This window comes from Lates calcarifer, linkage group LG16_LG22, assembly GCF_001640805.2.
Source record: "Lates calcarifer isolate ASB-BC8 linkage group LG16_LG22, TLL_Latcal_v3, whole genome shotgun sequence".
Lineage (NCBI taxonomy): Eukaryota > Metazoa > Chordata > Actinopteri > Centropomidae > Lates > Lates calcarifer.
In genome coordinates, this window is record NC_066848.1 from 9,397,274 (window position 1) to 9,425,111 (window position 27,838).

At 41.6% G+C, this 27,838-nt stretch overlaps 1 protein-coding gene across 1 annotated transcript; it reads left to right on the plus strand.

The window, feature by feature from the left end:
• Positions 1-597: 597 nt before the first annotated feature.
• Positions 598-26,713, plus strand: spock2 (SPARC (osteonectin), cwcv and kazal like domains proteoglycan 2). Its single transcript, XM_018696801.2, has 10 exons — positions 598-903; positions 13,657-13,702; positions 19,773-19,887; positions 20,241-20,346; positions 22,209-22,317; positions 22,531-22,665; positions 23,272-23,490; positions 24,003-24,065; positions 24,986-25,117; positions 25,694-26,713. Exons 1-10 carry the CDS (start codon positions 715-717, stop codon positions 25,837-25,839), a joined length of 1,260 nt encoding a protein of 419 aa, XP_018552317.1. The 5' UTR covers positions 598-714; the 3' UTR covers positions 25,840-26,713.
• Positions 26,714-27,838: the final 1,125 nt, after the last annotated feature.

Sequence of the window (27,838 nt, forward strand, 5' to 3'; positions counted from 1 at the left end):
GTTACATTTAGGTGTCCCAGTTCTAGAGCCCTAATATCATGTCCGCTGGCTCACTGCCATGGTTTACTAGGACGCTTAAAATGGAACAGACCCACCGGTAATGTTATTAGCAGCACCTGTGCTTTTCCTGCCATAGGTTTTGAATGCAGGACTTGGGTACTACTACTACTACTACTACTACTACTTGAGTATTTCCACATTGTGGCATTGGTGCTTTTACTTAAGTAAAAGATTAGAGTGCTTCAACCACCGCAATTTTATAGACCATATGATTAATCAAATAATCCGCAAATTACTCAATAACAGAAATAATCCTCAATTCCAGCCCTAAATCACTCCCCCACATACCGAACAAACTGTCCTACCTGAACTAACCATGAGTGGGGAGTACAGGGTGTCACTTGACATTCGAAGGTGCAGCTTGTAAACTCCAACTTAAGCATGAAAATGCAAGTAAATCTCTGAAGTTTTCACGTACACATTCAAAATAGTGTCACACAGCAGCAGAATATAATCTGAATACTATCATCAAAACGGCTTCTCTCTCTCTCTCTCTTTCTCCATCCCTCCCCCCTCCAGCAGCAGAAGGAGCATCCTATAGGCTAATCAGTTGGTAGTTTCAATCCAGCCTCAGCATCCTCCTCCTCCTCCTCCCAGAAGAGGAAAGCGACAGCCGTGCGCGAGGTGGTGTTTTTTTTCCCTCTGTCCGCTACCATGGTGGAAATTACGGATATCGTGTGCCTTGTCGTCCCGCTGGTGATGCTCACGGGGTCTACCCTCCAGACCGACGTTAAGAGCGTCAAAGAGGCGGAAAAAACGGGGAATTTCATGGAAGACGAGCAGTGGCTGTCCACCATTTCACAGTACAGCCGCAAGATCAAGCACTGGAATCGCTTCAGAGACGTAAGTCCGCCGTGTTGATCGAGAGATGCGCGGTAATGCGGTATAAGATGCGCTGATGGGGAGTAAACACGTACACGGCCATTTAGAAACAGTGAAAAAAAACAAAAAACAAAAAAAATAAACAACAGTTATCACACACTTTCTCAACCTGATAATAGACACAAACTTGGTGCTGTTGTTGAAACATAGTCCATACTGTAAGAAGACACACACACTTTAGATGTGGTATTTCAAAAAAAAGAAAATATTCATAAACAATCAAGGACTATTTTTGTTTGGCCAATATATATATTAAAGGCATAAAGAATTATGATAAGATGGAAATGAGGAATATAGGAGGGATTGTGTTTATAGTATTAACAATCTTTATTTCTTTATTTCTGGACTGTCATTTCCATGCTTCTGTTTAGCCTGATTTGTTTTTTGTTCTTTAAAGAAATGTTGCATATTATGAATGAAATGTAAAGGTACTGATTGGACATTTTACTTTCGTAACTTCCTCCCCATAATTCATGTTGTAAGTGATCTTTAAAATTGAGTAGAAACTAATTTTACCACTACAGCAAATAAATAAAACACAATCCATATGTAGGCTACCACTCTTCCTTCCTGCTTTAAGTGTATGGGACCTGTGGTTAATTGTAGCAATTAATGCTTTAGTCCCACTTGCACAGCAGGAGCAGTATAGACCTATTCCATCACACTGCCCTGAATATAGGTTTCCTCAGATGTGTCTCCAGATTACACAAACATGAGAATTAAGCAATTAGAGCAGAGGGGCAGGTGATTGATTGATGTGAATATTCACCTACTGAACAGACTGAACTGGGTTGCTGGGATTGATTAGAGCCTGCGGGGTCCGCACGGTGATATATTGCTGTGTCTGTGAATGTATAGACGTAGCTTTGCCTCCAGCTCTGTAAAATGATTACTAATGATCCCAACAGGATTTGGACAATAGCGCAGTTGGATTATGTTCCATATGACTCCTGTTAATTGGGTTTTAATTGATCCAGGGAGGTGGTTACTGCAGCACGTGATAGGTATCATTATTGGATTTGAAATACGAGCAGTTGGCTTGAGCATCTCTATGAGAACGACGCCATGTCTTTTCAGGAGGAGAAGGTGAGCCTTTCTTAATAATAACCATCGCAAAGAGGCTGTGTGGAGTCATTTTTGATCCACATTCATACACCTCCTTAAATTACAGGTCAGTGGGTGTCCCTGAAGAAGAGGTGAGTGTTTGTGAAAATTGGCAGCCGCACCTCCAGGGGACGGATTAGTTTGACTGTGATTACTTAAAGAGAATGTCCTCTGGAACTCTACTTAGGGAAGTAATGAAATTGCGGGCATGGAAAGATTAAGTCAGAATTATTGTGGGATTATAACTCACTGGATGCTGCTCACAGCTTTGATCCAAACTGTTTGTTAGAGCACTGGCTTCACAATCCAGCACATTGTGAAGAAAAAAGGGAAAAAAAAAGAAAACCTCTTCCAAAAGTGAATAAAAACCACACCTGGAATATGTGGAGCATCAGAAGAAAAAAAAATGGTTCAGGGAAAGTGGGATCATCCTCTCTACAACGCTTAAGGGTTTGCCATCCTCATCTAGTATGAAGATGTCACTTGCTCTGCTTTCCCTTTTTTCCGCAATTTAACATCAAAGCTGCTGTGTAACACAAACAACCCCTACAGTTGCACACTCTATCTCTTTCATGATCATTATTCCCAGGAGTAATTTTCTTAATGTGTTTATGTGTGCGTGCGCATTTGTGTGATTCTGTCTATATTTGTGCAAGTGCATAAGTGAGATTTTGTCTGAGCTGCTGCGTGTGTGCGTGCGTGTTAAAGGGCAGGAGTGCTGGTGTCTCTGGTGATGATGAGGATGACAGGAGAAACATCAGAGAAGCGAACCACTGAACCTCCCGGGGGAATTACCAGTAGAAACCGCTTTGATTTCAGCTCGCTGCCGTAGCAACAGCAGCCTGTGTATTATGGTGTTGAAATGGAGCCTGTATCACTGGGAGTTTGATGACTCTATCCCCCTCACCAGTCCTCCTTAGGGGTAGAGGAATAAGTGGAAACATCCCACTGACTGTAAACTTCTTCAAATGAAATATCATTTGTGCACCAGCAAGGATATTTTTTAATGATTCTTAATGAGCGCTCCTGAATATTAAATATAATGAACATTTAATTGGCACTGCTTCATGTTGGTCTTTGAGCTAAAAAAAAAAAAAAAAGCTGAACTAGAAAATGAGAAGTTCATTCCCATGGAACTGTTTGGTTGATGTATAAAGGACTGCCAATGACACACTTATAGGTATTCAGATTACACAAATTGATGTTGACTTGCACAGTCCTCTGAGAGCTGAATGTTGAATATTAATCCAACTCTGGAAAGCAATAATCAAAGCTGCGCGACATGAAAGAAGAGCTCTTTCAATCTCGCCTCTGTGCAAACACACACAGAGACGCACGCGAACCCTCACACACATAAACACACACAATACATAGGCTGCGGAAGGCGCACTGTAAATATATCATATTTATTCTCTTACAAAATGTTAAAAGCAGATTCAGGATAAGAGCCTCTTTCACTTCCAATAAAAATAGCTCCCACACTTCAATTCAATCTATTTCACAGGAAGACAAGGCGATTAGATTTAACAGTTAGAGTCAACAAATAACAGAATGGGATACCTTCAATCCTTTAATCTGACAGGTGCACTCAACATTTCATCCCACTAATGCACCAAATCCAGGAAATATAAATAAATAAGTAAAAGAAAAACTGGGGAGCAGGGAAGGCAATCATGGTGAATGCAGAGTTGTCATTTAACCCACAGACTGACATCCTTTAGTTTAAATTAAAACTGGAAAGTTTTTACAAATAATGAATTACAGAGCTGTAATAGCTGGCTAAAAATGGAGACATACAGTAGCAAGAAAAAAATGCAGTTATGATCACATCTTTTTGTCCTCACATGTACTTGTTTTTATTTTAAGCACAGTTTTTTGTAACAGACACTGAATAAAATTTGTTCAGCAGACAGAAATTTGGAGACTCAATTAGAGGGACAATTAGATGTCAACTGGGATCATCTCACCAGTCAAGTTTATCCTCATTTCAGTATGAAATTAAATGGCTGGAGACTACAACATTTTATGTAGAGCAGATCCAATCTGGTTCGTCTGCTAAAGGCAAATCAACAGTAAATTCAATTTTTTGCTCAACTTCCCTTGTAAAAATGACACTGTCCATGAAATCGCCAAGCCATGAAATTGGTCTGATGTTTTATTCCCATTGATTTAAGACAAACTCAGATATGTGCCTGAAAAAGGATGATGGTTAGGGCACAGCAAGTTCACCCAGAAGGAGGATATTTATTGTCAGCATCCATCACAGAAGGGGGTCGGTGTTTATGATGCGAGTTTTGTTTAATTTCTCTCTCGCTTTCTCTCGCCCTATCCTGTGCTGTCTGTGCCTGGTAAATTCTTATCTGAAAAACACATGCCTCTAGAGTCAGGCAGCTCTGGACCACCCCAGTACAAATCCTGTCTGCACCTGTTATCCATTCACTCCATTTTTAATGAACAGAAAACCTGCATAAAAACATCACATCCCTTGTCGATGCCAGTGGATTAAATATGCAGAATGGTGAAAGCACTTGCTGCAGGTTCTGGCAACCGTTATCATGATGTGTTGTTATGTTTTTTTTTTTTTTTTTTTGTTTTTGTTTTTTTACCACACTGGTAATCTTTAGTGAACATTTGAAGGGCGGTTTACCTGAACTACCTATACAGGCCTACCAGATTTTAGCCTCTCTTAAACTGGCTACAGTCCAGCAGAATTTTAACACTTGATTGTGGGTGCACCTGTCACTGCTCCTTTTTATCATTTCACCATAGCATACTAAACATAATTGTGGATAATGGCTTCTGTAACACTGGAGCCAAATACTCCATTAAAGACTATCCAGACAGTAAATTATCATCACTAGCCTTACGCTCAGTCTGGCTTTCCTATCGCATAGCCGCTCAACTGCCCTGTGCTCTCTGATATTAGAATAGACTGCTGCTGATGCATTAATGCTATGAATGATGATAACAGCTAATCAGAAATCCATTAGTCTATCTAATCATGCTTTGTTCTGGCATGAGTTGTTCCTTATCATTCTCCAGATTTGCTATGAGGCAGCAAATGTCCAGAACTCTGTTGGCAGTGCAGATGGGGGTGCATCTCGATCACCTCTGACAGATCTGAAAGAGGTGGTCTGGCTGTTCGGGATTTGGACGCATTGCTGGTGCACTGTGGGGTGTCTTGGCTGGCTACCAGATGCTTAGGTGGGCTGTAATTGAGTAGAAGAACGAAGGAAAAAAAAAAAAGAAACAGCCTTTCATCATGCCCTGCTTGCACGGCCACAGCTGCTTCCCACTGCAGCACAATGGCCACAGCTGAAGGGCACAGGTGCCGCAGAGAGACAGGGAGAGGATTTGATAAGGAGCAAAAGAAAGGTGATAAATATCAGTTTTCTTAGCAGATGCAATTGCATATGGAATTAAATAAATGTATCTTCACCCACAATTCTTCATACAGGTGTGACAAATAGCTGCAGACAAAGACTCGGGTCTTTCAGGCATGCTTTTGTACAACATTTCTTCTTATGGAAACCCCTGCAAGCATTTCACATGCATGACACCTATGAGTGACCTGCCTCTGTGTCCACTATACTTGGGAGTTGTAGTATTCAAACTATCCAAATAGGTTGTTTGCAGCAAAAAACACAATAAGATTCAGGAACCTTCATGTCCTGCTGTACTTACAAAACCTGCATTTACAATAAATAGCCCAGATATTAGCAGCACTAAAAGCCCCAAGATACCTTTTCTTTGAAGAGATGTGCATAGTGTTGTTAGGTTATATAAATTCAAATTGTAGAACAAATTGTAGAAACAGAACAGTTTGAAACTTAAGAGTTACTTCTTTCATAATTAACTCTCTTTTGAAAATGCACTACATCTCTTAAATTATTATGAGACTGCAGGTTCAGGTTCAATAAATCAAACCTTGTTTTCCCTCTAAAACTAACAATAACTCTAAGTGGCAGTGGCTGTCCCTACAGTAAAAGCCACCCAAGTGTTATTACCTTTGGGTTAGAGCCAGACAGAGTCACTGCCAGTGTGAGACACAAGAGAATTTGATTAGAAAATCTAGAGGTGGTTGAACATATCACTGCAAATCTGAATGTTTTAGCACCTGAGAGTGGACTTGTTGAGAAACAGTTGGCAGTAATCAAACTCAGAGGAGCATACACACAGCACACATAAAAATATCAGTGTTTGGAGTTGAGAGGCTTGTTTTGAAAGGAAGCTGGTAGCTGAGAAGATCTCATTGTCAGACTCAAGACATAACATGACTAGAAAGATTTCATTTATTGTCCATTCATAGCTTAGCAACTGTAACTATGCATGGCAGGTCTGTCAAAGCTTTGGATTTACACACGTTGAAGCAGTGTATGTAAGGGCTGTAGTAAGAGAGAAACAACATTAGAAAAAAGACTTGGGGTGAAGATTTCTTTTTTTTTACCCCATCCAGTATCAAAAATGTAAGAGGAAAAGTACAAAGAATAGATGCAGTAGTGTGTTTGCCTGTAAAGCTGCAGCCGCTAGCAAGTCAAGCTAACGGCTACATACAGTAATAGCCTAATTTCACATTCCTTCCACAAGTTGACGCATTTTATACTACATTATTCTATGTGGTCACGAATAACAAATAAACAAGAAAGAAGTGAATAATGCACCCACTGTATTTCCCGACACTGTGGCAGCTGGTTCTGGATGTTGCTGTATCAGATTTAAGCTAACGTTACTGCTCTGCTCTTCATTGGTTTTGGGAATGTTTACAGCTAAACCTGCTATCTGAGATAGTGTTGCATTCACCAGTCAGTCTCCAACATAAAACCGTTGTGTAACATTAAAAGTGAAACATTTTGTTTGAAAATACAAGCAATAGAGCATAAATAACTCTTGTCTGTGCATGTATTTAAGCCAAGCAGTCAAATGGCTTATGGATTTTTCTTTGTTCCTGGTTATTGTCATAGGACAATAGCTCTACTCACTGTAACATACAAAAAATGCTGTTTTTGATGTCCATGTCTTGTATGTATCATCTGATGTGGACAATGACTTTTTGCTTGCGACGTGTGGAGGTTTAATCTCAAGTCTTTTAGCACAATACCATGTCGTAAAGTATTTCAGCTAATTCGTGGGGCTAACATGAACAGCTAGCTAGCAATAAGCTATTTGTCATCAGCCACGAATGAGTGACCTGCTTTTGTCTACTTTGTTTTCTACCTTCTACCACACACATTTGAAAAAATATTTGAAACTTTTACAGTTCTGTAGCTTACAAATGATACAAAAAAGAACACAGAAATGTGAATCTATTTTTAAGAAAACTTAACAGCATATAATTAAGCCAAATGAGTGAACTTGTTAGGGACCAGAAATGACAACCAGTCTGCCTCTTCCACAAGACAAACCAGGTTTTAGTCCACTGTTGCTGCTGATCTAGTTGTGAATCTCATTCGATTACTGTTCTAGAGTCCCCTGTCTCAAATCGTTGGCTGATTCTTATCCTTATGTAGCCCCTACCAAGGAAACTTCATTGATTTTCCATTGTTGTACAAGTCTGTTTTTCAGTAGAGCTTGGTGTTTTCAGTGAAGTGTGAAGGTTCTCGCTGTTTGAACCAGATTCTCCTGTGAGTTGCAGACTGTTTTCTTATTCCCTCCAGGGCCCTGAGAGGCACAAGGGCTGATTTTATTTATAGATAGTGAGTACAGGGCTGGCATGAGTGCACAGACTTTGTGGACTAAGTGTGATTTTTATAGCTGTATTTGTGCGTGTGTGTGTGTGTACACCATATACTGTCTGTATACAGCGCAAAATAGGAAAGTTGTAGAACTCAACTGCATCAACATTTCTGCCAAATTCAATGCAGTCAATTTTTTTTAAATTTTTTCATCCTGTACCTTTGAATATGTAAGAAATGAGAGAAATGAAATGGAAGAACTGTATGAAGAACTGTTTGTCCTTTCCTGTCACAGTATTTCTGACATCATTTCACAATTTAGTTGTACTTCACTGTACAGCAACAATAAGAGCCTATTCTATTCCATTTATCTCAACTTGAGTGTGAAGGGTGGTTTGAGCCTTTCTTGAATGAGGCAGGGAATTCTAATGTTTAATGCACAATAGCTGAAGCTGTCAAAGTATTTAAGTTAAGCATCATATGGTCCACAATCATTTTCTGTCTGGTGAGATTTATTCATGTCTGTTGGTATAATGACCTGTTGTGAAATACTGTAGGTGCTTCTCTTGCTATCCTCTGCAAAGGACAGATTTTCTTTCAGTTTAGTCTATTTCTTTATGCTTTTATTTAGACTAAACACACACAATTTACAAACAAAATGCACAGACATAATATACAGTGAAAACAATTGTGGGTAGCATTCAAAATGTTTGTTAGTGATGTTTTTAAAGGTTCAGAAGAAATGAGAGATTTCTTCTAAACAAATGTTTGACAGATCTCAAAGGATAAAAAAGAGCACATCCTGTGCTTATGGAAAATGCAGTTCAGAGCTGTAGTCCCCAGACTCAAAATATGTCAGTGGAGTGCAGATAAAACTCAGAAATCTATCAGAGTAGCAATTCTCAAATCAGAGTCTATGTTTAAACTCGCACGGTGTAGAGAGTTTAATGTAGAGGTCTCTTTTTTCTCTACACCTGTCTTCTTGGAAATGCATATTCAGTATCCTGAAAATGGAGAAGAAATTCCCAAAAATCTTGTTTAATTTGAATAATTTTTTAAGGCCTTAAGAGGTAAGATTATCTAGTGCTTCACTTGGGGGAAAAAACAAAGATTAGAGGAAAGAAAAGCAGAAACATTATTTCCTGATGTGTGTGATGTATTGTGCGGCTGCTAGTGGGCACTACTAGAGCTTTGTATCACGGCCTTGTCTCCACCCTTATTCTGCCATCGTTCTGCTTCCCAAAGGTACTAACCCCCACTTCACCTTTTATTCACCCAGTCCTCCCAGCTAGCTTACATAAGCCTCGCACTTGACTCTGTCCTGCAAGGGAAGCAGACCAGACTTTCAGCATATGATGCTCTGCAATCCTTAAGCATCAGCTCAGGAGCCCTGTGTTCATGCAGTAATACGGGAATCAGCAAGCTTGCTTCTTGTGTCCCGAAGCCTAATGTGCATGAAGATAAGGGGAGAACATGCAGGATGAGAGTATTGTTGAGGGGGGTTTGTTTCATCTCAGGAGTGTCTCATGTGATCTGTAAACCAAAGCTGTGAAGGCTGTGAACAGCAACAGTCTTTATGTGAGTCTCTAGGTGAGATATGATGCTGTATGTAGCATCACAACTGAAGAAAACCTCAGGGCAATGTAATTTTTTTTTGTTTTGTTTTTCAGCTTTATTTCATCAGATTTTGGGGGTGGGAGGGTGGAGTTTGTACTACAAAGGCATCCAGCAGAGTTTATTTCAGCGGTGTGCTTCGACAAGATTATCATTGATGTAAAATAAAATGCCGGTGCATGAATATGTCTTGTAAAGATACAGTATTAGATTTTATTAGATAGATTGAAGATAGATTGCACTTTTTGAATACTGAACCCACTTGTTTTTCCCTCAGTGTATGCTGGGTGCCAATCTCTAAACGTATCAGGTGTTTTGAGTTGGCCATTATGGGCCTTATGTACACAGGTTGCAGTTAAGTGTGTACAGGGAGTATTGAGTCTGTACAAGAGCTGGTATCAGCAGCAAGTTGAGAAGAGTGGTTTGTATGGGTTTGAACGGCGTCAGCAGCGAGCGCAAACAGCTGTGAGGTCAGTCTGTCACTACCTGCACTGCATAAAGAAAGCTAAACTTTATTACACGGTACTCAAGTGAGTATTTAACACTATTTCTGATTGTTATGCTTTCATTTGACATGGCTGGCAGTTAGTTTGGTGTCGAACTGTGGGCACGCAGCTCGGTCATTCATTTTGGGCCAGCACTAATTAGGATGTTTTGCTGCTTACTGATTAGCTAATTGATGCCTTCCATCTGTGAAATAAATTCTCACTGTACATGATCAGCCTCTATTGTGCTCTCATCTCTCAGCAGCTCTCGTCTTTGAAGCGGTTCTTGTATTTGCTTAAGGACCTTTCAGTGTCGACAGAGTGGACCGAGAAGAGAATGCAAAAGGGGGGGACTTCAGTACCGGAAGCAGGTGGGCACACAGCCCAGCCCTCACTGAAAGTCTGGGGGGAGATTACAGTAAGCTGGACCTTCGGTATATAGTGCAACTCTAAGTCTCATTGTGGTAAGCAGGTGACTTTCGGATCAAATCCTCAAACGTCAGCATCAGGCATTTCAGCGAGTAGCAAAAAAAAAAAAAAAACAACAACAACAACATATGGTTACTCTCAAGTTACAAAGACTCTAGAGGTCATAGTAATCATGCCTCTTGTCTGTTGGGAACAAAGGAGGAAGCAATGTGATGTTGTTATTGAGCCACAAAGTCTGTGTCGGAGGAGGCTGGGGTGGATGGATGAGTCAACAAAACATCAGATGTTAACACAAAAGTCTCTTTTTACTGTGATGGCAGGTGCTCTAATCTTAACGAAGATATAATCTTACCCTAAACCACAATGTTTGCCATAACCAAGTAGTTATATTACCCCAAACCATGATTTTTCTCTAATTCTATCCAAGTGGTTTTTGTGCTTAAATCTAACCAAACCTTAACCCAAACCCTTGGCATTGTAAGATCAGAAAGCAATTTAATTTTTGAAACCCCTGGTGTCATTTAGATTAGAAAGTGCTTAACTGTGTCATTCTGGAGAGCACAGACCAACAACATATTTTGTCATTTAAATTGGAGGTCTTGATGATTGGCAAGAAAAAAAAAAAAAAAAACAAGTTTTGAGATTTTCTTCTGTGGGAAACTACACACTCAACCGCCTCCCTTTGATCAAAACTGAACCACTGTTTGGTTTCTCATCAAGGACCAGGCTCACAGAAATCACTTTTCTGCAGCAATTTAAAATATAAGGTTGGAACTGGCTCACATTTACAGGCTGGGATCTCCTTTGATGCTTGTATTTACTTTGCAGCAGCTCTGAGGCTTTTTCACCTCCCTCAGCGTGGGTTGAAATTGGTTATGGCGTGAATTTTATGACCCCTGGTGATGCAGAGTGCAGCGCGTACATCGCAGCTCTACATGGTTTGATGAATCCAGTGAAGGTAGATATTAACAGTAATTGTGAGAAAAGGTCAAGTATAAACCTCCATCCGGCAGACGAGCCTGCACAGATCTCCACATGAGTGTTATTACTGTGTCCTTTCTTACTGATGAGGCAGTGACGCCCTCCACTGTCACCGTGAACAAACCCCTCAGGATAACCACAGTGAACACAGAGTGCATCTGACAGCTGACATTTACCCAGAAACACCTGCCAGTCACATACGCGACCTGTCGGATAGACGCAGCTTCCTATTTGTTCTTCTTTTTCAATCCACCTGACAAGCAACGACAATTTCTTGCCTTTCATGTACTTTTCTGATCTCTGTGACACTATTCAGTTCCTCTGGAGTTGGGTCCCAATTTTACAGTGGAGAGACTCATCGGGTCACCACCCAAAACCCTGCAGATATGAGGGATTGTGATCTGTCAATCAGTACTGTGGGGCCTCGGCAGCAGGTTGAAGCTTGTTTGATGCAGAGGTTAAGCTTCCCCGCTCTGTTTAACAAGAGGAGATCTGATCTGATGTTATCAGGTAAATCACAGAGCTCCTGGATACAGCTGAGTGTTTTCACCTCTCATCCTGCTTCCTCTAATCACTTCAGCGTAAAAAGCAGCAGCCTTTTCATTAGAACTTTGGTCTGTGAGTCATGTTTTCGAGTGATGTAACTTCTCTACTGTGTGCTAAACTTGTCACCGTGCTCCGCGTTTCATGCTCAATTTCATTGTACACTCAGGAGAATTTATTTTCCCCGAATACATTTTCTGCAGCCTTTCTTTTATGAAATCATTGATTTCCAGTCCTGTCAGCGCAGCAGGACACTTTCCTCATCGGTCCTGGCAGAAGCACAAATAGAGAAAGGCTGCTAAATAATGCAGGAGTTGAAACATCAATAAAGGAGACATGGGAGGCGTTAGATTAATGGCTGGGTCGTAAACTCTTTGAGGTCTTACCCTGCTAATGCGTGACTCCATCAGGCCCAACAAGGTTAAACTGCATAACTGACAATCATTCACGGAGCTCAACTGGAGTGTTGACTTCAAATCCAAACACGAGCCAGTTTACTGGAAGTGATTTTCTCCGCCATCGAGGAGGGGAAATGAGCTCAGCGCTGCAGCGAGCAGAAGATGAGCAGAGCAACAGTAGTGCGGTTTGGTAGATTTCAACGCTCGAGCGGAGTCCCTGCCAGTGATGAAAATATTTACCTCTGCGAAATAAAACTGTGAGGGTCACATAGGAAGGTCCCAGCTTTCATGAGGGCTGCTTATTTCATGTGTTGTGTCAGGATTTATCGCCTTCCAGGGAGCTGTTTGGCACACACTTCCAGTACAGTAAATGTTTACGGTGATGAGTAAGTCATTGCTAAGGAGGGGCGGTGGGGGTGACCGATTGTAAATATCTTGATATGACTCATGTTTATTATTTCAGACTGCAGCAATATGCTCAAAAAGCTTTACATTTGCACCATTTCCTGTGTGGTCTTCAGTGCACTCACACTTTTTGAGACATGTTTTCAGTTTCAGCATTAGACAATTAGTCAGAGGTGCATCAGTGTGTGATTTTTCTTCACTTTACATGTTATTTCCATGCACCAGTCCAAGTTTAGTAACATCTGAATAAAATGTGATGTTTTTGTGTTGTTTCTCTGTTTCCAGGCTGCTGTCAATCACATCTGATTATGTGACATCCACAAAATGAGTATTAAATGATTAATAAGGATGTTTTCCTGAACTTTGACTGAGATGTTTGCATAATTAGTCATGAATATTTAAGGTTACAAAGAAATACTTCATCTTTTGTGTGGCCTTACAGTGTCACTGAATGCAGCTTAATAAGACTGTTATTATATTGCACTTTTCTTCTTCACTAATATTGGCTCTTTTCTCCTTTTGCTGTCATTTCACCAGGAGGTAGAGGTCAGTTCTCTCCACTTTCTCTACAGCGCTCCTCCAGCTGCCTTTGTACGATGTCGTTTTCATTCATGACTCATTTCCTTGTCTTTTTGTGTGCCTTTATCTCCACTTCTCCATCCATCTTCACTCTCTTTCTTTTTTACAACATCCCCTTCAAGTTGCCCATTTTAATTAGAACGATTAATGTTCTAATTAAGTGGGTAAAAAAAACCAAAAAAAAACAGACCACTTAAAAGGCAGCTCACCCCCCAATGCCATATGTCTTACATATAGGCATTGGGTGCAGATTTGTTGTGCTCATTTCCATGCAGATGTACAGCCACAGTACATACCCGTCTGTCTCTGGTGTGCCTCACTTAGCTAATTATCATGCTGTAAGACTAATGTACACATTACAGTCACTGCAATGATAATGTAAACTACTTCACTTCTCTTCTATAGAGATGACAGAGTGTTAAAGTGTTATGCTATCAGCAACACTGTGAATTACCTGGCTTCTGTAGTTGCTAGTAAATAATTGTTTTCCCCATGTTTCTGCAGGACGATTATGTGCGTACCTGGGATGAAAATCAAGGTTCTAATGACAGTAAGTCTCACACCATCTTGTCTCTTTTTCACTATATATATACACACACACACACACACAAAATATGTATATATATATATATATATTATATATTTATATATATATATATATATGTGTGTGTGTGTGTGTGTGTGTGTGTGTGTGTGTGCCCTGAGCATGTGATAAGACATTTCAAGCACAGAAAAGATATTTTTACAAACAAAAAACTAATCTGTTTCTGATTCTGGTCGTGAAAATGTTTCATCACATACGCAGGCACAAACATGATTCCACACATACATATAAGTCAAATATGAAAACCAAAAGCAAATTTTGTTTTAACTGCATGGGATGCATGCTGAGGCAGTGAAAGCAGAGCCACATGATTTATTGAACTGACATTAGCCTGTACTGTAGCATGGAGACAGAATCTGTGGACTGTATTTGAACTGTGACGCCTCCCAGACCGTCACTGGTTCATCTGGTATTAGACAGCTTTGTTCTGTGTTTGTATTCCGGGGTCAGCTGCTCGCTGTCCACACTTGTAGTGGTTCCTCAGCAAAAAGGTTGAAAGATGTTAGCGTTTCGTTTTATCTGCTTGAGTGGATCTGATGTGCCTCCCCCAGGAGATGCTAAACATTGGCTCGACTTCAACCCATCACCACTTCGCTCTGTTCCTCCCCTTTCAGTTTCTCTCTGATGCACTCGAGCAGGAGTCTAGCGAAGAGGCTGACTGTCTGAGGTTTCCTCCTCGACTCCTGCTGCGACTCCGACCTTAATTGAGCATCTGCGAGATGAAGTCATGACACAAAGTCATGCCATTGTCGCTTGATTTGCAGCTTAAATGAAAGTCAGCTGAATGGCAGTTTCCAAGGGCTTAATGAAGAACTAATTATGGTTTCCAATGTAAGGCCAGGGAAGTAGAAGCATGAGAAGAGAGTGAAACAGTCAATTATGTTAGGACATACATTAGCTGTGGAATCTTTTATCATACTATATGTTTATCTTCATTTATATTGTTAAATTTAAAATGAGGCAGTCTTTCAAGAAAAAAATCATCCTGAAGCTGCAATGTTAATTTACAGAATTACTGACCTCAGTGCAATTACCCTGTCAATTCCTCGTAAGGGCACTATGGAGAGTCATTTGCTCTAAGGAGGAATGCATGGTGTCTTCATAAGGTCTTTGGAAATCTACTAAAAGGACTGAACACCAGATATTCTCTCATTTGGTGTTTTGTGATGCTGGTGAAGAGCGCTATCTAAAGCTGGGCAGACATCTGCTTCATCCAGGCATCTATTAACTATAATAACGCTTTACAAAAAACATCATCATTATCATCATTATCCCACAAATGACATCAGTATCGAACAGTTCTGCATTTTACATCCAGTGTCAGCATTCTAAATAAGTAGTGCCCTTTACTCTACTGAATGTAGTGAGGTGGGAATTGGGGTGTGGAGAGTGGGTTGGTGTATGGGTTCACCTCTTTGTTAACTCTAACCAGAACATTGGCTTGGATGATTAAAAAAAAAAAAAGATCTTAGAATACATTAAAAAAATCATTGATCTTTTAGCCTGGGTTTTGCAGGATCTTCCAGTACTGACATTCTTGTTCTTGTCTGGGCTCAGAGTCAAACCTCACTGATGTAGATCAACTTCACAAGTGGCACCTCTATAATGTAGGAGCTCAACTGTGTGTGCTCAGCTTTTATGCAACTTCACCAAAGTTTTATATGCTTGCCTCAGGTTATCAGATGAATGGTACTTCACTACTTTCATTTCACACAGCATAAAGCCCTTCATCTATCTATTTCCCTTTCTCCCATTTTGACACGAGTGTGCTATCTTCCTCCATTGATCTGCCTTCCTTTATGAGTGGCCTAATGAAGCGAAGGAGTGAAAAGAGGAGATTTGTCCCTCTGAGACATCAGTAAATCAGTGTGATATCTTTACTCCCGAGCTTGGGTGAGCCACCGGCCCTCATTTTTCTCAGCCAGGCAGCCCCAGCCACTGCACCCCCATGCAGAGGAAGACGGCGCTTTTGAACTGTCAACACTCCTAACACAAAGACAGTCAGTGGCAACAACAGACTGGGGCGGAAATTTGCATTCAGACACCGCAGCGACTGACTCCGCTTCAGCCAGCACTGTGCTGAATGGGGGAGAGGTCAGGCGTAATTTGCAGTGGATTTCTAGAGTCAATTCTTCAGTCCAGCAACTGATTGAATCACGTCGTTTGGACTTAAGAACAAACACATATATGCACACTCACACGTGCGCAACCACATGTGTTTGTGTACTGCACTCACAAAAGACGTGATCTTTTTACACGAACACTTTTAAGAGTATCTCTGCTTTTCTAGAAGCTTATCTCTGCCAGAGAGGCCAGGTGAATGGACACTTTCTGGCAGATCAATGGTGACACTAAGGAGATAGGAGAACATGCTGAGTCCACACAACAAGGTCTACAGTTTGATACCTCTTAAGGCTATTGATAGATATTGGTGCTTGTGCAGCCCCCACGCACATATGGTAGATTGCCATCAAACACAACAGAATGTGAAGAAAATGGAGCAGCTCTTTTATTTTGTGCTGGCAAAAAAAATGCTGCCCTCGGTAAGACCTCTCCACCGCTATTAACATGTTTTTATTCCACAGCAATCCAACAAAGCAGACTCTTCCCCCACCAGGGAGTCTGCCCAGCTCTTTGTACACGCTGTACACATCTTGTGTTTGGAGTACTACAACTCTCAACCTCCAAAAACAGCTGCTATAATCCTCCAGGGACTACTGCTCCAGTGTCACCCCTTCCCGCTCTCCTTGCTCAGGCCCCTGGGGCTGCTTCTATCAAATCCAGAGCCCTACATGCAAGGCTGTGAAGTGCTCAGCATGTTACTCCAACTCCATGACCCATGTATTTAAAACTAATCTTTTTAAGACACCATCTTGCTACTGAATCTCTTCTATTCATCTTTCTCTAAATCTAATTGTCTAATTTTGGCTTTAATCTTTAGTTATTTCCCTGTTAATTGTAACCTATGCAACCATCTTATGATTACAGAAATCTTTTCAGGTGATTTAAAAAGCACTAATGACTATATTCATGTTAATGGGCTATTTCAACATTTTGAGGAATTTGCTGTGTTGCGGAGTTTGTTCAGATGATCGATACCATCAGTTAAAGAACCCCAGTGATTATCTTAGCTTAGCATAACGACTAGAGACAGGGGAGACAGCTATCTTGGCCTCAAAAAATCAACCTACCAGCAGCATAAATGTAAAAGTGAAAAGTTTCCAAATCTGTAGTTGCCTGCAGTCCCACCCTGCTGGTTCTAGCTTAATATTTAGCAGTTACTCATTCAACTCTAGACAAGAAAATGAATTTCCTAACATCCCAACCATTCTTTTAACTCAGAGTGACAAAACCACAGAGAACTATCATCTAACTCTGTTGGTTAGCTGGTTAGCATCTTTAGCACTTTTTTGTTTCAGTCTCACTATTCTTATCAACCTTGTTTCCTGGTACAGGAGGAAGCTACTGTGAAAAGTTAGCAGCTAGTGGGTGAACATATTGGAATGCCAGGTATTCTACCCTTTGGAGATGAACAGAGGTAAAAGAGTGAATATTAGTCTCCAAATGAGTGCTTAAGTTGCTTTGTGTCTGCTGGATGTGTAAATAAGCAATTTTCACTACAAGAGGTGATAATATGTCAGTGTTGTGCTTTCAGCTTGTTGCACTGCCAGCAAGTAGCCAAAAAAATCAGCTAATAAAGGTTTAGGTTTATACCTCTTCTCCCCTTTTCCTGGCTTGCTGGTGATGTTTTGTAGCTGTGAGGATTCAAGCCAGAGACATGACTGGCTCTACTACTACCTAGAAGACAAGATAGCACTGACGATATTAGAGCCTGAGTGTGTAAATAGAAGATAAGAGGGTTGATGATGAGGATGTGGCCTGAGCTCTGCTTCCGTTATCCCCAATCTGCAGGGATAAACCTCATGCAAATCTGGATTGGATTAGACTGAAGCACAGGGAGCCTAATTAGGAGAGGTTTACTGCCGCGGGCATTAGTTTGATACCAAAGAAGAGACTTTTGAAAAGTAAAAATGGAAGTAGGTTGGTGAATCAGGGGTTGAATAGAGAGAGAGTGTGGATGTGACTGAAGGGAATAATCAACATGCAGGGCAGAGCAAGAAGGCGAATACACAGTGAAGATGTGTGATATGAGGCACGAAAAAAGGAAAAAGGAAGAGAGGTAGATTGATGGACATGATTGCACAACGGGGGTTTCAGAAACAGAGAGGGAGAGAGTTCTCAGAAACACCAGATTGAGCTGCAAATCACAGTCAACCCAGAAATGATTCCCGGACCACGGAGAGCCTGTTGCTATGGAAACGTCATCATTGCAGGCACTGCTTTAATCCGTGGAAGCCTGTTAAGTTAACATGAGGCTCAGGCAGCCACCTTATGCTTCTGTGCTCACAACACAACGCTGTGCCAGCATTGTAGACGCTCACTACCGACGAGATTTATTTACAAATGTTTCGCTATTAGAAGGCAGGATTATCTACTCGCTTGTGTTCTGCTTCTTTTAATATCTTTGATGTAAGCATTGGTTAAATCTTCAGCGGATGGATGGCAAAATACATTGTTTTGCCCCCTTAGCTTAACTGTGCTGAATCCTCATCACTACCATGATCTCCTTGTTCTTTGTGTCAGCAAATGTCCTAAGGACTGAATTGGCTGCTGCACCCTGATTCTGCTGATGCACTGGTGTGAATTAGACAGGGGGGCGGTGGTAGTGGTGGGGTGAAACATCAAACCTGCGAGGACAAGAAAGGCAGGCAGTGACAAAAGAGGATAGAGTTGAGAAGGAGCAAGAGCAAGAAAGGCAAGAGACAGACAGAGAGAAAAGCTGGGAGATGTGTGCGATACTGTACACTGAGATTCTCTACACAGTCTGTGCCAACTGGGATACAGGGCGAGCAGAGAATAAGGCTCCACTGTTGACAGTCTAAATGGATGAGGAGTCTGCATCTGGGCATAAATGCCTCGGAGCCTCGCTGTTTCCCTCCAGCAGCAGAGCAGTCAGTCAGTCAGTTATACAACCAGCTCAGCCATGACAGGGGGGTGTATTGTTCTGGATTTGCTTCTCAAATCAGATATCTGTCGGTTTGCTTCAATAATCCTGTGATGTAGGCAGCATTTATGTATTCAGCCAAGAGAGAGGACAAGAGAGGAGATCCTAAGCCTCCATGCTAAATTGTAATAGTGCCATAAAACAGGATACAGTAAGAGCAGGGGATGAATGAATGCATGATTTACAAGCACCTCTGTTGCATAGATGAAACCTGCAGGTGTACTGTACTGATGGATCATGTAGGTGAATAAATTCCGGGGGAGTTGAAGAGAATAGAGTGTGACATTCAGGTCGGGCTCCAGGAGGCCTGCTAGGAACAGACAGCTGTGACATATGAGTGTGTTCGGGGTGCTGACACACGGTCCAGCTTTAGCTGCTAGCAGAGAGTGTGATGGATGGAGCGGAGTGAGCTAGTCATGCAGGCTTTAGCCCACATTGCGAGAAGTATTTTGTCTTTGCAGGTCACCTAAAGTGTAATATTAAAATTGTATTTAGATAAGTAAATCTGCCGGTCGGGTGTGACAAATGCACTTTCTTCCACCACAAATCAACTTTTTATTGAGTGGAATAACATCATCTTGAGACTTCATTATCCCAAAGATGATATTACACAAACTCAAAACAAGTGCAGCTGCATGAGAAACCAACTAATCAGCTTCATCCTGTCAGAAGGTCTTTTGATTTTCATGTCCAGGACTAAGATTTGTTTTCTGCCCTAAAAAAAGCACAAAATGTCTCAAGTTGCCTATTACAGGGTAAGACCAATAGCTCTGCATTGCTCTAATTACACACTGATTCTCAGGTTATTCTGAGCAAATAGAGGTGAGAGATTTGGGATTTGAGACGAGGAGTGGAAAGAAGGATGATTGATAGAGACCGATAGAGAAAATGGTAAAAAGTGAAGGAGCAAGGATACAACAATATACATATAATTTTCTATTTTTTTCCCAGATGTAGACACCACCAAGGACCCCTGTCAAAAGGTTAAGTGCAGCCGGCACAAGGTGTGTATCGCCCAGGGCTACCAGAGAGCTGTGTGCGTTAACCGCAAGAAACTTGAACACAGGTGAGTGTGTGAAGCCCCTGGGCAAGTACTGACTAACTCCCAAAACACAGAGTAAAAAATATTCTTTATGCACACTAACATGAGGTGAACACAGCACAGTTTACAGTCTGTGGATCGTGCTGGTCTGGGGATGAGTCTCCCTGTCGGCCAAAGTGATAATTATAAAGCTTGTTTGTGCACCAGTGCAGTACGACTGCCTGCTGTTTAATGATAAGCTAATACATTCAGACAACATGGATGAGGGCTGTTTGCTTCATGTTCAGGTCGGTACTCTGAGCTAGCTCAGCACAGGTCGCTGTCTCTGCTTGACGTAGTTAGGCTGAAGTGTTTGTGTGTCGTCTGTCCTGCTGCAGACTGAAGCAGCCTGCTCTCAGGTCTCCTGATGGAAACTGTCAGCCCTGCCCCATCTCCTCCACTGGGCCTGTGTGCGGATCAGACGGACACAACTACGCCTCAAAGGTACACTAAAACAAATACATACCCACAGGGCTGGGAATTCATTCAATATTATCGGTTTATACTGTTAGTGGTTTCATACCTGCAATGAAATTTTACAAAACTCAACTTTATGATCATTTTGGATGCTGTAGTTTGAGGTGCTGTTGAATTATATTGAATCATACTGAGAGTTGTTTGCCCATTTACAGTATATCAATGAGGGTAGAGTAAATAATAGAGAAATCTGTCAGTACAGTGCAATACAACTGTGCAGCACTACCAGCTGCAGCCTCCAAGATGACCGTAAAGCTGAACCAACACTTCTCTAGAACAGATTCAACAAAAACTGAACATTATAACCTCTAGGATTTATTGCAGGACTGTTGCAGTAGACACCATTAGTTTTAGCTAGCTGTGCCAAATAAACTGTTGACTGAGTGTATATTGATAACAGAAATGTATTTTTATTAATATTGTGATATTGATTTCAGCCACATCACTCAAACAGACCCACCTCACATAGCTGTTTCTTTAAATCATATAGGCTACAGTACTAAAAATGATGGGTTACTGTGTATACATCAGTGTGTCTTCTTTGGGATGATAAATTGGGAGATATTAAATGACCCTCCAACCCCCAAAATTGTATGTTCATAGAAAAAAAAATTGTAAAAATAAAATAAAATAATTGCATGAGTCTATCCGCATGACATTTGTGATTAATTTAAACCCGATCACTTGACTCTAGTTCACCGCAGCTTTGTGAGGTATTTTATGTCTTTCAGGTCTTAAGATTCTGTTTTGGTTCACTCTCACTGCTCTCATACAGAACCGACAGCTGTTTTCAACTAAAAATCTCTGATAAAACCACTGTACACTACATCCACAGCACCCAACAACAGACAGACAAAGTTAGCAACTAGCTGGCAGAGAGCATTTAGTAGCTAAACAACCAGATATTTCCCTCAGGAGTTGATAGAGAGCAAAACAGAGCTAAGAGGAGAGTGAATATATGACCTACATTTGCCGGGTGGCCAGGAACTCCAAATGATAAACAATCAGTGCAGGTTCAAGTTAAGAGGAAAGAGGAAAAAATAGAATTTCTTGTGTTACATGAACATGTGTAGTTCTCTCAAAAGTGAAAGTAGAAATAATGACAGGGTGTGTGTGGAAGGTGAGAATCACTGGAAGTGGAACTGTGCAACATCCCCCTAAGTAAGGAGGTGAAGTGTTCATGTTACTGTACGTGTGGATTTGGTATCAGATATGTTCTGTAATGTATGATCTGTAGTAACATATGTTGTGTTAATAAAAATTTCTAAAACGGTCTTGACACCTATTACCAATATAGGTTACACAGATATGTGTCAGAATCTTTGTATAGAGATACTATACAGTACATATGTCAAAGAATATGTGTGCCAACCATGTACTGGTATATTTATTCACAGCTCTAACTTTGTGTGTGCGTGCTATTATAACGTACCATGCATTGTGGGGTAAATAGTGGCACACACCTTGCACATTCAGAGCCGAGCTGTGTGAGGAGACTCTCAGGGGAAAATGTGAGACAAAGAGGCATGATATATTGCCTCAGGAGGACCAATTGGTGGCTTGTGGTGACAGAATCCCATGTGTTTATTGATTTATGCTTTGTCTTTTGGATCACTATTCTCGACCTTGTGTGCATGCAGAGGTTGGAGAGTGCATTGAGGAGCAAGTCTCAGATTTAAATTAAGGCGTACAGTCGGTCACCTCATGAATATTTGATCTGTGTTGCGGCGATAACTCATTTTACTTCACCTTTGTGTCCCCTTGTCAATGTCGTCGGCGTCTGCGCGCCTGTGTGTGTTAATGCATGTACGTGTGTGTTTGTATTGCAGTGTAAGCTGGAGCAGCAGGCATGTCTTACAGGGAAGGAGCTTACCCTGAAATGTTCAGGTCTGTGTCCTTGTCCAACTGCTGCCCCTACGCCCAAGGAGAGTAAACATGGTAAGATCCAACACACAGCAGCCATTACAAGAAATAATCAGGCCGAATATATTCAATAAGAATTCAATAGTAATCGCTGCGGTACAATGCTTCCCATTTCTCTTTTATACTCTTTATCTCTGTCTCTCACACACAACAAGCACAACAATCACCACAACAACAAGAATGGGTGCAACAAATATTATATTCCTCCTCTCCTCCTGGCCTCCACAGAGACCTGCACCGGACAAGATCTGGCTGATCTTGGGGAGCGTCTGAGGGACTGGTTCCAGCTACTGCAGAGCAATGCCAAGCAGAACAACAACAGCAAGACCGGGGCCAGAACCACCGTAGCCAGCACCACATCAGGTTAGACCTGCTACTTGATGAATCCCGACCCCATTATGAGGAAATTACAAAACGTAGATTGCAGATAGTGTAGTACAAAACAGTCATGAATTTCATATCTCAGTGAAAACAATGGTTGTTGCTGCCCAGGTGCTACTGCCAACGTAACAGTTGACACTACAACTCTAGACAGTTTTAGACTACACAACACTGTGGTTCTGCTGGTGCTGCTTCCACCCTCATATTTCTGATCTTGCACACAAATTGCACTATATCACATGCTGAAAATAGTTACAGGGGCAGTTAACATTGCATCACATTGTGCGTCAGAGCTACACATAGTAAGCCTCAAGATCTAGTTAGCCACAAGTTAGTGTCTGACAAGCATCAAGTCTTAGACGGTAAGACTGAAATGGAAAATTCTACTAACATGTTGCTAATAATAAGTACTAATATTGTTTTCCTAGAAGAAACCATTTTTGTTGAATCCTGTGACATAATTAAGTAAAACAATGAATCAGGTGGATTTGCATTGTAAGCAGGAGATATTTCTGAGCACAGTGGCGTGGTTTCATTCTCCATTTATGCAGCTGTCCCCTGTTTGTCTGTCCGTCTTTGTGTTTGCAGTGCTGGACAGGAGCCTGGTGGCCAGCTGTAAGGACTCCATAGGCTGGATGTTTTCCAAGCTGGACACCAATAGCGACCTGTATCTGGACCAGGCCGAGCTGGCCGCCATCAACCTGGACAAATACGAGGTCTGCATCCGGCCCTTCTTCAACTCCTGCGACTCCTACAGGGACGGCAAGGTGTCCACCGCCGAGTGGTGCCTCTGCTTCTGGAGAGAGAGTGAGTGTCATGCAGTGTGGTAGGCTGTGTGTGTGTGCGTCACGTGCCTGAGCACTGACATAGACCCCTTGGCACATTTATTCAAACTTCAAGGCACTCAGCCGCCCTCAGGTGTATCCACCTTTGTGTCGCGTGCTGGTCCGTCACTATTTGTCTTCCTACTTGCCTATGGGGTGAAACGGTCACTGCAAAGCACTAAAAAGATTCCTGCTGCTTGTTGACAGCCTGGTTCTCCCATAGCTCTTGTAGATTGCGTCTGTCAGCCAACCATCCAAGCAGAAACTAGGTCTAGGTCCCAAGCTGATACAGTTCTGTGTTTGTGAAGGAAATGCATGGGAATTGATTTGAAAATGGCAAGAGGTCATTAGAAAACATTGATTCCATGAGAGCTCACTTTTGATTGCATTTGTCAGAATTTAGGCAGTTATTATCTCTGGTCCTCGTCTAATCCTGTTTGAGTGCGCGTTGTTCCTTTATTTCCTCTTGTAAAAATTATTTTCTGTTCTCTTCAGAGCCACCCTGCCTGGCTGAACTTGAGAGGATCCAAGTACTAGACGGCGGCAAGAGAAAGTTTGGTAGGTACCTGATATAAGAGCATTTCAACCCAACTGGATCTGTCATTCTTGGTCGAGGGGTTTCATCAAGCAGATGACAAGCAGGAGGCGGGGATTAGTCCCTGATCAGTCTTGTGGATTAGAACCTGATACTGACAGACGGCAAAGGAAAGCAGCCATCAGTGTGTCTTAGATGTTGTACGTGCAAGGGGGCGGATATGTGAATGTGTGTGTATTAGGACATTTGTGTGCGTGCATGTACGCGTGTCAACACGCTGCAGATTTTGGCTGGCTGACTGGGCTCTGAGTCAGGACTCTCCAAGGACACAGAGCGGCGAGCAGGGGGGGCAGCCTGCCAACCCGACGCTCAGATGTTCCCTTGAAAGACCGGATGGACAGCTCTGTTTTGTCCCGTCTCATTTGCTTTACAGTTCTTTAACAATATTGTGAAAATAGCCTATGAAATATTTAACATCATGACAAAAACATCCATCCAAAGGTTAAGCTTTGCCTTAGTGCATTTTTGCTGGCTTTCTCCACTCTTATGCGAGCACTACCTGCCCACACTGTATTTCATATTCATGTAACTATTCAGAAATTGAAAACTTTCCAATCTTGTGTCCTCCCTTATTCCATGTTGATTAGCCAGCCGCCCCCCCCACACACACCCATGTACCCCAATATGCTGCAATATGCTGACTTAATACTTATTCACCCCTATCTTGCTCCGTGCACATATTTGTATTCATGGAATATGGAATTGGCTGCCACATATGCTGCATGCATTACATTCTCACATGGGCTCGGTGCCACGTGTGATGAGGCATGATGCAGGATGTGTTTATCCACTTTCACCTTTGCAGGGTTCAGGAGAGATTACGTTGCAATGTAAGATCAGGTGACTTTACCATACATGACTCTTATTTATTTACGTGTGCCAGGTCGATTCATCCCCAGCTGCGATGAAGATGGCTACTACAGGAAGCAGCAGTGTGACAGGGGAGAGTGCTGGTGCGTCGACCAGAATGGAGGAGAAGTGGCCGGATCTAGGATTCGTGGCAAGCCAGACTGCGGTGAGTCCCCCCCACCCAACCCCTTAGGTCTCAGCTGTCAATATATTAATAGAATTTGAACCTGAAAGCTGAATCTAGTAGGAGAGAAACTCTGCTGTGGATTGGCCCACTTCTCCACAGCACCCCCACATGCATTTTGCACAAGGCTTCCTTTATGTTAAAGTACTGAGGCCCCACTGCAACATAACTCACTGCAGGGACCAGTGCCACATTCATGTGTCCGGAGTCATTTGCATTCTAAAGCGCTGCTTGTCGCTGTGAGAAAAGTCTTTCAAGATAAATGAGGACTGGTTGGACTGAACCTGCGCCTGATAAGAATGGGTCCCCTGGCAAGGTTTAGAAATAGCTATTAAAATCCAGACAAAGTCAAACACATGCCCCCTTTTCTGCTATTGCAGTCAGTGTTTTTAAATTGATTTCAGCATTTCTCATTGGCAGAGAAGGGACTCCATCAAAACTTAGAGGAAGACATGCTCAACAGAATTTATTGCAATATACAAGATGACCACAGTGGATAATTCAATCTCCCTGCATCCCTCTCTTGCCCTGCACGCTTTCTCCCCCGTCTCTCCACAGATGATGAAATGACGTATTCAGGTGATTTTGGCAGTGGGGTCGGATGGGAAGACGAGGAAGAGAAAGAAGCTGAGGAGACCGCAGAGGAGGCTGAGGAGGAAGAGGGAGAGGTGGGAGAGGTGGATGACGGGGGATATATCTGGTAAAGGGGTCAACGTGTCAGCCAACCTCTCTACAGGAGCATCTTGATGGTTCCAAACACAAATACACACACAAACACACACAAATCCTGCAAAGAGATGGACATGGTGGAGCTCTCACACTCAGAACAACACTGTCTTATGAAAAGGTTGAGGGAGAGGGTTGTGCGGGTCGGGAGAGGGAAGATGCATATGTTATGAGAATATTTAATGTCACAGGATGTTCTTAAAATGGGCAAGGGAGGGGGAAATATCACTGTTAACAAATTATGGGTCTGGAGTCGAGAATTTTGTCCCTCATACTTGTGAATCTTTGTTCTCTTCTGTTGTATGTCCTTTGAAATATCTTTGAGCAGTTTTTAGCTGATGCATAATGGAGACTTTAAGCAGCTGCAGGTGCTTGTCACTGTGCTTGCATAAAAAAAATGAGGAAAGATTGGGTGCATTTCAGTAGTCTAAATTGGCCTCTTTCATCTTTTCTTTTCCCAGATTAACACAATTAAGATAACCAGTTTTTGGTTTCAGGCAGGAAACAGGCAATAAAGAGAAGAAGCCTCATTAGAATACTGAAAAGCATCCTTTGACTTTACTGTTTTCATGTCATACGCTTTGGCTCATATGTGACAGTAGTGCTCTGTCTCATTCATGACTTATTAAAAAAAAAAAGGTTTCTCACGCATCACTCTTTAGCTTGTATATAATGTGTGTATCAGAAGACAGATTGTCACCTATTAGTCCTGTTATCAATGCCTTGAAAGACTAGCAGAATATACTGCTTAGTTGAGAAGTGTACATCGTATCATAATGTGAATCGATTATTGTGTTTAATAAAAAAAATAAATTAAATAAACTGGTCTTTGTGGCCCAGCTGGCCACCGTACCTCTGCGTCTGTGCCCTTGTTCTCTCTTTATTCCTTGTCACGTTGCACTGTTATGATCCTCGAGCAGTGCTGCTGTTCACAGGTATAAACCATATAGCTATTTTCCAGTAAATGTTGACCATTCTTAGAACAGCAGATCATTTGAAGAAAAACAAAGGTCCGCCCATTCAGACACCCACCCACTAGAGCCCAGCTGATATTGGGTTTCTGAGAATTATATTAATATCAATATTTGAGTTTGAACAAGACTGTGTACAGCCATGCTAGTGACTCTGTGAGGTTGTGTGTAGGCAAAGATGTGCTTTGAGTGTAATGTTAACATCAACATGCTAACATGCTGATGTTTAGCAGATGTACCATATTCACCTTAGTTTAGCTTGATAGCATGCTTATATTTTGAAATTAGCACCAAATACAAGCTCAACTGGCCAATATATTTTTATCATATGTTGTAATGATAAAGTCAGTCACTTTGGTTCAGACTCAAATACCACAGCATGTATTGATACACTGCCATGAAATTTGGTGCAGACATTACTGGTGTCCAGAGGATAAAGCCTGTTGACTGTGGTATCCTCTGACATTTCTTCTTGTGCCACCATGAGATTGACATTTGTTGTTTTGCCAGTGCTGTTGGGCAAACAAACTAAGGCACTGTTGGTGACTTCCACCATTATTTCTTGTCTCACATAAACCAACATGTATATGCCAACACCAATGTGTCCGTGATAAGCTCAAATTGACAGATAATATCAGCCATGCAGAATATTGGTTGGACTCTAATAACCACATCTTCCATCGTCACTACACCACTGCCCCCAAGCAAAAATCTTCCTCAAGCAATTTCTGTGACTCATGATGCACGAACGACAAGTAGGTCAGAGTTTTGTCAACAGAAAGAAAATGCATGTATACTTCTTTATATCTGTATTTTGTTATCATTTTAACAAGTCTAAAAACACTGATTCTCAAATATCATGCACTGCTTGTTTATAAAATTAACTAATCCACATAATCTCCAGCCATCATAGTAAGAAAATCTTTTAGACTTTAAAAGATTATTTCAAAGACATAAACCTCAAAGGAGTTTTTCTCAAAGGAGCAGACCTTATTGTTGACTCACT